We start from the raw sequence: 11,943 nt of genomic DNA, 5'->3' as shown, positions 1-11,943 counted from the left end.
AAAATGGGCTTCTTCCTACTCTGCTGCTCCTGCCCACAGTCACGCAGCTTGACCCCGTAGTGTAACCAGCCACCACGCGCACCTCGCTGTCCTTGCTTGGAGGGTGCAAGAGCCTCCCTTGGTGATGGTGCCGACAGCCCACACAGCTCTCCACTGGCTTTATCAGGGCAGAGTTGACAGTGTCTAAGTCTCATGAAATAAATACCCCTTTTCCCAGCATTTATTATTGACCCTGTAAGGAGCTGTTTTAGACATTTTTTGTAACTGCCTCTGCCCATGTATTTTTTTTTTTTTTTTTTTTGTGAGGAGATCAGCCCTGAGCTAACATCCGCCAATCCTCCTCTTTTTTTTTTTTTTTGCTGAGGAAGACAGCCCTGGGCTAACATCGGTGCCCATCTTCCTCCACTTTATATGGGACGCCGCCACAGCATGGCTTACCAAGCAGTGCGTCGGTGCGCGCCCGGGATCCGAACCAGGGAACCCCGGGCTGCCGCAGCGGAGCGCGCACACTTAACCGCTTGAGCCACCGGGCTGGCCCCCCATGTAATTAATTTTAATACCACAGATAGACTATATATTTGTTTATGTGCTGTTTCTATCTGTGCGTCATACAAAATAGAGTGAGAACTAGTTTTCACCCCCTTGGGTGTGATATTGCCCTCAGTGAGAATGCATAGGTTAGTAATAATACATCTTAGTAATTATTTAACATCCTGCAGCACTTGAAATAGTCTTGTGTTTACCACATTGTGTTTGGTTTATAATTAAGTCTTATAAAACTCAGTAATATGAATTATTTAAATTTAGTCATTTATCTTAAAGTAATTTCTCATCATATTCTATACTTTTAGTATAGGGTGAGCACAGAGACTACCTCTTAATCAATCTGTAGCAGAATGCTGGTTATAGTTCACATTACCAAAAGGAACATTTTTAGGTAACTTTTTGTAAAGAAAACAACCAGTCCTGTTTTATGTCACTCGAGATTAAACAGTACAATGGAATAGTTCACAGCCTTTATTTCCAGTTGCACAGATGATGCTTCTGGACTTTGGTGTTAACGTTTCCAAAGCCATATGGAAGTTACTCCCCATCATGATCTCGTCCCTTCTCGCAAGGCTGCTGGTGACCCAGACTCAGACCTCCTGGCCTTGTCTGTGCACGCGGCTAAGCAGAGGAAGGACCTTCCCAAGGCCAGGGCACACATGGTCACAATAAATGAATGAACACAAATAGGTTTCATTAGTTTTATTTCTGTAAACTTTAAATCATACCTCACAAATTAGATTTTGTCACAACTGGATTTAGAAGCAGAGGACTCAACTCAAGTTCACTATTTTCTGAAACACTGACACAAAAAAGGGCAGGGAACAATGACTTAGAAAAGGTTATTCATAAAAGACCATAAGAAAAATCCCTAAACAAAAGCTAAATAATTATTAAGTTTAATTCTAATTGGTAACGGATTTTATTAGAATTAGCTGGTATTAAGTTTCTTGCTTAAGTCCATAAATCTTTCCCTAAACATTACTGATCCTTTGCTAAGGGATAAATGGATGAACTCAGCAGCCCTTTATGATGTAGCTAGCTGTGGAACATTCCATAGAAAAGTGGAAAATAATTTTGTAAGAACATGATGGCAACAATCAGCAGCCAATATTCTCAGACTTTCTAATTACCAAAAGCATATACAATTTTAGTCTAGAAAAATAAGTCAATTTTATAAAATTAACCTTTTGGATTGAAAAGCACCCCCTTTAACAGGCACAGAGATACTGAAAAATAGTCCCTAAAAAATCTCACTAAATAGTGTATGGAAAGAAAAACATGCCCTTGTAGTTATTAAATGCAGTCAGTCCGTACTGAGACGCTTCAAAAACAGGTGATACACATGCGCTCAGCTGCTGGCCAGCGACTGGTGGATAGGTGGCTGAAAGCAGCGAACATGCTCCACAGGCGTGCTCTCTCCATCGCCTGACTTCAAGTACTTGTCCAAGATAGTGATTATCTCATCATTTAGAATCTGGAACTTGCGAATTCTCTCCACCATCTTCTTTAAAGGCTACAACAGTTAAAATTAGGATGTTTTACTATTAAAACTTACATATTTTTCATGTTTTAAAACATCAGGATTTTCATATTTTCTCAGAAAAATTATGACACACTATTGACACACCCCACCTCTTTAATGCAACTATAGGAACAATGAATATATTTTGAATTTAAACACATTTCTCTGTTGGTTTCGTGCTACTAACTGTAGATTCTCTCATTTCTACAACTGACAGACCTATTCATTCAACAAACAGGTATTAAGAACCTACTGTGTGCTAAAAGCCGTGAATATAAAGATGAAGATAATATGGTCAGTGGGGCAAGACCAGTAATCCAATATAATACAAGTATTAGATTTCCAGTTATTGTGGATAGGATGCTTTGACGGACCCTTCTGCTATAACCAAACTGCATAAAGAACAGATGAACACACACACACACAGGAAAAAAGAAAAAACTTTTAAAAAGCATGGCTGGTTCTGCCTATGCAGGAGGTAAAGCAGAAGCCAGGATTTCCTCAGGGACAGATGCCACCAGTAGCAGTGGGGTGAGGGGACAAGCCTGGGCTGTAAGCAAGCCAGACTACACCTAGAGACTCCCCATGAAGCCAGGACCCTCTAAATTAGGCTAAAGTGGTCTCAAGTTGGTAACAGCCCCTGGAGGTGAGAAGCAAATGAAAATCTTGGAAGAAAATCAATCCAAATTAAGTTCAAACAAGAGCTGGCAAATAAAAAATCCAACACACAAGGAAACATTTCAGAGTTTTAGATACCTCTCAAGGCCTCAGATACTAGAATTAAAAGATATAGAATATAAAATACATGAAATGTGTAAAGAAATAAAAAATGGAAAAAAATTCAATGAAGATAAAATGATCAATTACCAGCAAGATTTGAAGAAGAACCAAATCGAACTTCTAAATGTAAACTAATGATTTTCCAAAGTAAAAACACAGTAAACACAGTAAACAAAGCTGAAGTGAATTAGTTAACTGAAGAAAGTACTCTGGGTACACACCCCAGGGAGCCAAGGAAATGGAGGTGTATGTTAGAGTGGCCCCTCAGAGATGTCGATGCCCCAATACTTGGAACTTGTGAACGTGTTACCTTCCCTGACAAAAGGGACTCTGCCATGTAGTTAAGGTCACAGAGAGAGGACCCTGGATGATCCAGGGGGACGCAATCTAATCACATGAGCAGAGAACTTCCTCTAGCTGGAGGCAGGAGAGAGGATGTGGTGGAAAGGAAAGTTGAAAGATGAGAAGTGTGAGAGGGACTTGACCTACTGTGTCAAGAGGGGGCCACGTAGAAAGCATGAGAAGGGATGTGGGCTAAATAGCTAGCAAGGAGACGGGCACCTCAGTCCTCCAACTGCAAAGAACTGAATCCAGCCCACCACCCGAATGAGCCTGGAAGCAGATTCATCCCCAGAGGCTCCAAGAGGGAACACTGCCCTACAGACACACTGATTTGGGCCTTGTTAGACTGTACACAGAGGACCCAGCTAACCCACGCTGTACGCAGACTTCTGACGTAGAGAACTGTGAGATAATAATGGATGTTGTTTTAAACCACCATGTCTGTGGTAATTTGTTACGAGGACAATAGAAAAACTAATATAATAGTATATTATAAAAAACACACTTTGACTATGACAAAGGAAGCCAGATGACTGGAATAGTATGCCAATAATCTGAAAATGCAGATCCTATAAGGCTCTATAATATGAAGTAGATCTAAGTACCTTGAAAAGAGAAGGAAAATGGAACATTAGTATTTTAACCTTTTTTTTGGTAAGGAAGATCAGCCCTGAGCTAACATCTGCCAATCCTCTTCTTTTTTTTTCCTAAGGAAGACTGGCCCTGGGCTAACATCCGTGCCCATCTTCCTCCACTTTATATGGGACGCCGCCACAGCATGGCTTGACAAGCGGTGTGTCGGTGCACGCCCAGGATCTGAACCGGCGAGCCCCAGGCTGCCGCAGTGGAGTGTCCACACTTAACCGCTTATACCACTGGGCCGGCCCCATCTTCTTTTTTTAAAAATTTTTTTTCAATTTTTTATTTTTGTGAGGAAGATCAGCCCTGTGCTAACATCTGCCAATCCTCTTTTTTTGCTGAGGAGGACTGGCCCTGGGCTAACATCCACACCCATCTTCCTCTACTTTATATGGGACGCCTCCACAGCATGGCTTGCCAAGCGGTGTGTCAGCGCGCGCCCTGGATCCGAACCGGCGAACCCTGGGCCGCCACAGTGGAGCGCGCACACTTAACCGCTTGCGCCACTGGGCCGGCCCCCCACCCCATCTTCTAAACTACTTTACTTAGCAATTATATTTAGATTTATTTTAGAAATGAAAAGAAAACTTACGAACTGGGATAAAGAACACTCCCAGAAAAAGAAATTTGAATAAGCAGAAAGTATGTTTTTTTGTGAAACTTCCACATATGGTGGAAGATTTTCTTCCACATACCACGTTTTTGATAATCTCATCTTTGCCATCATGTTTCTGGACTTTAAGTAGATGGTAGCAGAAATCCAGTACAGCAAAGCGCCGCTGTTGCCCAAGAAGTACAATGATCATACAGCCAGCCCAGTGGAGCCCATCGCCAAAACACTGCCTGGAAACAAGAAGCAGTAAGTAGAATGGGTGATCAATAAACAAGTATGACGTCTTTCATGAGTCTGTCCCCAGATGTCAATGACCAAGCCATCTGCTGGGAACGGGCCAGGAAGGGAATGCTGAGCAGCAGGTGGTATGCCCCTGCTTTTGGTAAACACCTCTTTTGGGTTCCTCTGGCACACTCTTTCCTAACTTTTTTTAGATCATGGACCCTCCATGAAGAATGACTTCATGAAACTGTGGACCTCCAACCTAGAAAAATGCCCACCTGACTTGCATATGTTTCCATGGGTTCAGAGACTCCCAAAAGCCTAGCCCTGAGTCACCTCCTGGGCATCAAGTAAGAACCTCCATGTAAGGGGCTTTACAGCAGCTCAAGCACATTTCTAGTCCATTTCTAGAGGAATGCGGTCTTCTGTGTTAGCCCAGTGCCAGCTTCTGCTCTTCCCACCTCCCTGTCCACTGAGCACACACTTACTCGACCGTAAACTCGTGTGTTCCCACAGGAATGCAGTAGACAAACTGCATGGCGCTCCACAGTCTGTGAAACTCGACACACTCGTCCACATGCATGACTCCATTGCTGGGCAGAGGCCCACGCCAGATGGGGTCGTCCAGAAAAGTCCGGATGCGAGTCAGGATGACTTCAAACATAGACAGGCCACAGCAGAGACGCTCCTTTGTCAGCAAGTCCCCCTCTCTCGCGATTGCAATTTGCTGTAGGAAGGACAGAACGTTGAGGCCACGACAGGAGGTGGAGAGTTGAAACCAGACTACTCCTGTTTTGGTCTCACTTACTGGAAACTATCTTAGCCCGCAGAAGAGGATTTTTAGAAATAAGCACCAACAACGTAAAAATGTCAGCTCTTACCTATATGTCTGATTAAACATATGTTAGAGTCAAGGAGAACTGTCGAGTGCAGCTGTTCTTAACCGGAGTGGTTTTCCCTCCAGAGGACATTTGGCAATGTGTGGAGACATTTTTGGTTGTCACAACTTAGGGTGGGGCGAGTGGCATCTAGTGGGTAGAGGCTAGGGATACCGCTAAACATCCTGTAGTTCATAGGACAACCTCCACAACAAGGAATTATGTGGTCCAAAATGGCGACTGTGCCGAGACTGAGAAACCCTGATCTGCTTAAACTGATACAGAATCGTGGAACTCTACCCTGACTCCTTGCCTCCCATCTCAGAGACTCCCACTCTCTTCTGTTCTTAAAAACCTATGAAAAGCCTTCTTCAGGAAGGGAGGGACAACAAAAACCAGTGACATTTACTGTGTAGTCTTATGTGCCAGGTGATGTTCTAAGCCCTTTCATGGATGTGTTAGCTCATTCAAACTTCCCAACCACCCTGTGCCGAGCTCCTGTTAGGAACACCCCTGAGACACTGAGGCCTGAGTGGACCCATCAACCTCATGGTGACTTCAGTCTGTGTCTCATCCAGAGCCTGTGCTCTCCAGGCCCAACCCTGCCGATGGCCTGGTATGGATGCTCAGCTTGCAACAGCGACAGCTGTCACTGCATGAGTTACCTGAGGGGTCCCCAGTCTCTCAATCAGAGGGACGAGATGCAGCGGGGCATACTTTGATTCTAGTCTTTTCATTTTGGCATCAAGTCTCTCCCCCTCTGCAGTGGAAAAAATATATTATACTCTGTTCTTTTCTATGAAAAACAATTGCAAAAGGTTAATTTTGTCAGAAAAATAAATGACAGATTTTTAAGTTAGCATCATACACAAAGATTCTCTTTGAAAATTCTTTTAGAGAACTGGCTCATTTGAATTTTAGTTCAAACGGACAGAATTGCTTTTCTGTTCAATATCCACTTTTTAAAACTTACTGGAAATTACAAATGTCATCAAAAGCAAAGACTAGTAGAATGAACCCTCTGTGCCACCTGTTGCAATGATTATCAACTCATGCCGCTCATTTCCTCTCAACACCCCAGTTCTGGAAGTACATCCAAGATGTCATATCGTTTCAACCCTAAATATTTCAGTTACTCAATACTCATTTAACTATGTTACATTACCAATTACCCCCGGTTATGACTGAACAGGTGCCAAACTCAAACAAAACTGGCCTTTAGTTCTTTGGCCACACAGACCGTGCGTCACCACTGCAAAGAACAGTTTGGAGTCCCTGGTCAGAGGGACACAGGCTCACCTTTCACGTGGACTCTCGGCAGGATGTTCTGAAAAGGGGCTGCGTGCAACAGGTCACATACTTCTTCTAAAGACTAGAACGAAGAAAGAGAAGGTTGCATTAGGAAGTTTATCTCACAGTGAAGTTGGAGAGATAAAATGTGGTGCTGAAAACAAGATATATCTTTGCCATTTAGTCTAAGAGAAACAGTCTAAGCAGCACTGTACAATAGAACTCTCTGGGCTGATGGAAATGTTCTACATCCGTGCTGTCCATTAAGGCAGCTGCCAGCCACATGTGGCTATTAAGTACTTGGAATGCACCTGAAAAACTGCATTTTTAATTTTATTTACTTTTAGTTAATTTAAATATAAACATGAGTAAAAACCCAACACTGAATGTGGCCTTTGTTTTCTAGGATTTACCAGTCTGGCAGCCCTCCCCACGAGTTTGCTACCAGCCTCTTGAGAACCAGAGTTTATAACAAGACACCACAGCAGAGACAAAAGAAGGGCGCTTCCTCTGCAAACAGTGCAGGCGGCAGAAGCAAAGGGGCAGCATCGCCCTTGTATGCAGCATCAACTCATTCCCCACAGAACCCCAAAGTTCTGGGCAGTTGCTCTGAATCTGTTGTTGGATCACAAACTCCTTTAAAGAGGTAATAAAACCCTACACTGTACAAGGCTTGTTCTCCAGAATAACATAATGTGGAGAGAAAATTTACCTCCAACATCACAAGGGTTGCAGAACTCCTAAGAACCCACCATGAGCCCAAAGATGGTCTAGAACTGGGTATCACTCCAGAGTCTGAGGGCTCCTACTCCCCAGTGAAGGCCCCTTGGACTGCGGTACATCCACGAGAGAGACGCAGGAGATGAGAATGGGTTCTTGTGCCCCCTACTCTACACCCAGCCTGAAATCTTATAATTCCATTGTCATAAAGCAAATTATTAAACAAAGAACTGGTTATCAAAATGACAAGACATATACTGACTGATGCGATTTTCCCTCCTGAGGATCTCCCCGAAGATGATGCCAAAGCTAAGATCAAGAGGAGGAAGAGAAGACTTCGCACTCATCAAGTGAGTGTCCCATTGTCACCTAACGTAAACGTAGTGAAGCAGCCAGTCAGCCGCCACCTGCTCCACCAGGACACTACAGAAGGAGACTGACCCCTCCACACCCTGTCTTCCGTTCCTGAGGCCAGCAGCAATGCTTGAGCCCTTCATGCAGAATATATGTAATGGGAGCCACCTCTGGGCCAGTGCAAACAGGAGGACCTTCTCCCCTAGGCCTTCTATTCTAGGTGAAGGAGGTGTAGGGGAAGGAGAAAGGGACAAGCTAAAACAGTGCAAAGGATCAGATGGTGACACTCGCTATGTATAACACATAAGAGGATGTGACATTAGCAGAATACTACACAGCTATAAAAATGATGAGGAATGTCACCACTTACCAATGTGCAGTGATCTCTAGGATGTATTTACTATCAAGTGAAAAAAGCAAGGTAGAGAAGGGCGATTGGCCTGCCTGCACCCACAGAGGGTAGGAGGGCAGCTGGAAGGTGACTGACCACAAAAAATGGCCAGGCCAATGGACGGAAGAAGGGAGACTTTGATAAGGGAAGAGAGCTGCTGGGTGAGAAGGCTGGGGCAGAGCCACACAGAGGGAGGACGCTGCGGGTGGTAAAGGTGCCTGCCAGCCGGCAACACCACCCCAAAGGGGCTGATCAGCCATCTGTGCTGCTTCCAGGCACTCCTGTCAATGAGCTCAAATCTTTGCCCCCAAATCAAACCAGAAAAAGAGTGAGAACAGCTATAAAAACCAGCATTAAAAACAAACAAACAATCTAAAACTACTCTAAAACAAAAAGTTGATTAAACACACACACACACAAGCTAAAAAAAACTACACTACCAAAATTTTCAGGTTGGGTTTAGGGAGTCCTTCAAAAAGCTAGAAGATATATCTCCTCAGTGCACAGATTCAGAATAAGATCAACATTTTTGGTTACTGAACCAAATCCTGGAGCCAGCGGGGGCCACCACTGCATGGCCTCACTGGACAGGCCCCCAGGGGCCCCACCCACACGCTTGGTGCCCTCAGCAACTGGGTGACGGTTACCCCACTTTTCTAATGTTGTGACAAGTTGAAGGACACATTTACCCTTAATATCTTCATTTACAATAGTGGGAGCCTATGCAGATGCCAAAACATACTTTATTACCACCTTCCTTGGAGAGCCCCAAATAACCACCAAGAAGAGATCCACCCCTGGGTTTGACGGGACTTGGGTGTAACCCTCCGAGATGGAGTGAGAGGAGCCATGTCATCTTCTACCTTGGAGAGCCCCACCCTGGCAAACCTACTGGAAAACATCACCCCTTATTCCCAAAAGGACAAAAGCAACACCACAGAACTCTAATCTGGGGCTGGGCCTGGGAGCAGACCTGCCCAACACAGAAGGCGTGGTTTCTCGCCACCTCCACAAAGTGCACTGACAGGAGGTGCCAGAGAAGGGAGAGGCGAAGGGGTGACGGAGCAGAGGGTGGGAGGAGCAGTGGCGACAGACATCCCTGCAGGGCAGGGCCACAGCGTCCACAAAAGCCACGCATGGTGCTCACAAGAGCCCTCAAGCGTGGGCCACGGAATCTGCAGTGAAAACAAAATTGCACTCAACTGAATTGTAGGTTGCTCTTTTTATTCATCGTTTCAGAAATATCCATCCACTCATTAGCCAAAGTTTGCTTTAAGATCAACTGACAACAATTTATAGTATCTTTCCCAGGTGGCCAGCACTATGCTCGTCACTCAAGGGAGCTAGGCACAGACTTGAGACACAGGCCTTGGTCTCAGAAGGGAGAAGACACCGGGGATCCACATTAGCTGGGCGCTGGAGACCTGGCACTCACCAGGCTCCCAAGACCTAGAAGATCCCTCACTGAGGCACCATCCCCAAGGGACTGCAGTGAGCCTTTCGGAGTGTTGGACGACTCGCAGAGGGATTTTGCGTGAGAGGCAACAGGTATCATTTAAGGATCTGGGTGGGCAAGGATGGCATCGGTTCCAGATTTCTCTTTCCCTAAGTTTCTAATAGAGCATCACACTCCTTCCAGAAGCCAACAAACGTCCAGTCATTGCCCTGACGGTGAGTACAGACTGTTCCTTTGAGCTGATGAGAGAAGGTACTGTCCCTTCAGCTTCAAACCCCCGTGGTTCTGTAATTATTTTATGTTTATACAAGGCCTTCTTGACATCTATTTTGGTGAAGAAGAGCTTTTGACAGTTTATCTTATTTCCTAAAGGGGAAGCTAGACCAGAAGAGAAACTAGCCCTCTAATGGTTCCCTGGCACTGACTAAATCAATTCCATAAGGCAGTCCCCTCTTCAGTAAAACTTGAGGCTCCCCCACCCTGACCGAAGCAAGTGACTAAAAGGCATCTTCAGGCTTAGATACACGTAGATGAGAGAGACTGCACTTTATGTTGTAGGTTCAGGAAAAGTCACATGAAGGAAATATTCCTACATTAAATATCTAAAATTCATGATGAGAGATTACTATTTAAAAGAATTCTTCCTAACTTATCTGGTTGTTAAAAATTTACATGTATTTAGGTAAAAGATTCAGTCCTCCCTAACGTGTTCCTGGAGGAGGCTGCCCTAAATGTTGGCTGCTTACTGGTCCACAGTCAGCTGCCTGCTCCTTGGGAACCGCAGGCCTGCCCTGCGACTCTGGCAGGTTCTCCAGCTCCCGCCATCACTCCTGCTGTGGGAGCGGGCAGCACGTGAGGGGCTGCTCACTCGGGGTCCATGCTGAGTCTCGGGTGGTGGGGATATGAGGGCCTGGGAGTCCCCCCTCTTTGTCACCACATGGAAAGGGTCTGCCTAGGAACGCAACAACATAGGGAGAAGCCAAAAGACCCAGGTCCTGACAGGAGGCGATCAGCTCCTGAATGTGTCCATATCCGACCTTGGACTCCCTGTCAAATGAGCCAACATGTTTTCTTTTTTTGTGTACGCGGGTGTAAGGTGGCCAGTCCAGTGGCTCAGCCCCTGGAGGCCTGGCAGTCTGACTGCCATGCCCTGAACTGTGTACTAGGCACCCTGGCCCTGGTCACTGCAAAGCAAGACCCTGGCTCTGCCACGACCCAGGGCCCTGAAGACAAGACACTGCTTTAAGAAGCAACATAGCAAAGATCTCCCCAAACAGGTCTAGAACGCAATGCAATTCCCATCACAATGCCAATGTGCTTCTTCAACACAGTTGGCAGGCTGGTTCTCATACTTGCAGAGCAGAGCAGAGCAGAGCAGAGCAGAGCAGAGCAGAGATCCATGAAGAGGCAACACACACTTGAAGAGGAAGAAGGTAAGAAAACATGCCTTGGCAGGTATCAAGACTTAAGTTAGAGCTATCATGAGTAAGACAACATGTTATTATGCCACGGACAGACATGATGATGAATGGGACATGGCAGAAAGCCAAGAGACAGACCAGCGCATCCACAGAAAGCAGGCAGGCAACAGAGTGACACTGCAGATCAGCAGGAAAGAAGGAGTCCTTCAGCCACTGGAGGAGGAACAACGGGTTATCCCAAAGAGAAAAAAAGAAACTTCACCCACATCTCACATCACACACAAAACCAGTTCCAGAAGGATTATAAAATTAAATGTAGAAAGCAAAACTTAAAACCTTTAGATAAAAATATAAAAGAATATCTTTATGAGCTCTAGGTAGGGAAGAACTTCTTTAAAAAGATACAAGTGCTAACCATAATAAAAAGAGACTATATTCAAAATAAGAGTATCAGTTTATCAAAAATGACCGCTATGGGAATGAAAAGATAAACCACAAACAAGCCACACATATTTGCAATATGTGTAACACATAAAGGATATACAACGAACTTCTATAAACAAGCTGTAGACAAATGAGCAAAAGACACAAACGGAGCATTTAACAAAACAGGGAGAGCCAAGCAACAAACCAAGATGCCCACCCCCTTGGTCACGAGGGAAAGGCAGAGAAGGCTTATGAGATTCTGTGTTATACTCGCTAGGCTTTGCAATTCAGAACTGCCGGTTGACATGACATACAAGGGACAGATGGACACATAAATGAC

The 11,943-nt window shown here is 44.9% G+C and overlaps 1 protein-coding gene and 1 long non-coding RNA gene across 2 annotated transcripts in view; one reads left to right on the top strand and one right to left on the bottom strand.

Annotated features, from left to right (window-relative positions):
- Nucleotides 1-1,019: 1,019 nt before the first annotated feature.
- Nucleotides 1,020-11,943, bottom strand: part of CYFIP1 (cytoplasmic FMR1 interacting protein 1) — an 85,893-nt gene continuing 74,969 nt past the window's right edge. Inside the window, 5 exon segments of the mRNA XM_058542224.1 lie at nucleotides 1,020-2,062; nucleotides 4,528-4,675; nucleotides 5,156-5,394; nucleotides 6,211-6,305; nucleotides 6,845-6,917. Of these exon segments, the coding sequence (XP_058398207.1) occupies nucleotides 1,898-2,062; nucleotides 4,528-4,675; nucleotides 5,156-5,394; nucleotides 6,211-6,305; nucleotides 6,845-6,917 (720 nt within the window). The 3' untranslated portion in view covers nucleotides 1,020-1,897.
- LOC131406340 (uncharacterized) lies at nucleotides 4,071-11,126 on the top strand. Its single transcript, XR_009220092.1, has 3 exons — nucleotides 4,071-5,031; nucleotides 7,242-7,481; nucleotides 7,840-11,126. It is a non-coding gene; the product is annotated as an uncharacterized LOC131406340 (long non-coding RNA).

Source organism: Diceros bicornis, chromosome 5 (assembly GCF_020826845.1).
Source record: "Diceros bicornis minor isolate mBicDic1 chromosome 5, mDicBic1.mat.cur, whole genome shotgun sequence".
NCBI classification, from domain to species: Eukaryota; Metazoa; Chordata; class Mammalia; order Perissodactyla; family Rhinocerotidae; genus Diceros; species Diceros bicornis.
Note: the sequence above shows the minus strand (reverse complement) of the source record. Positions and strands in the feature narration are given on the sequence as shown.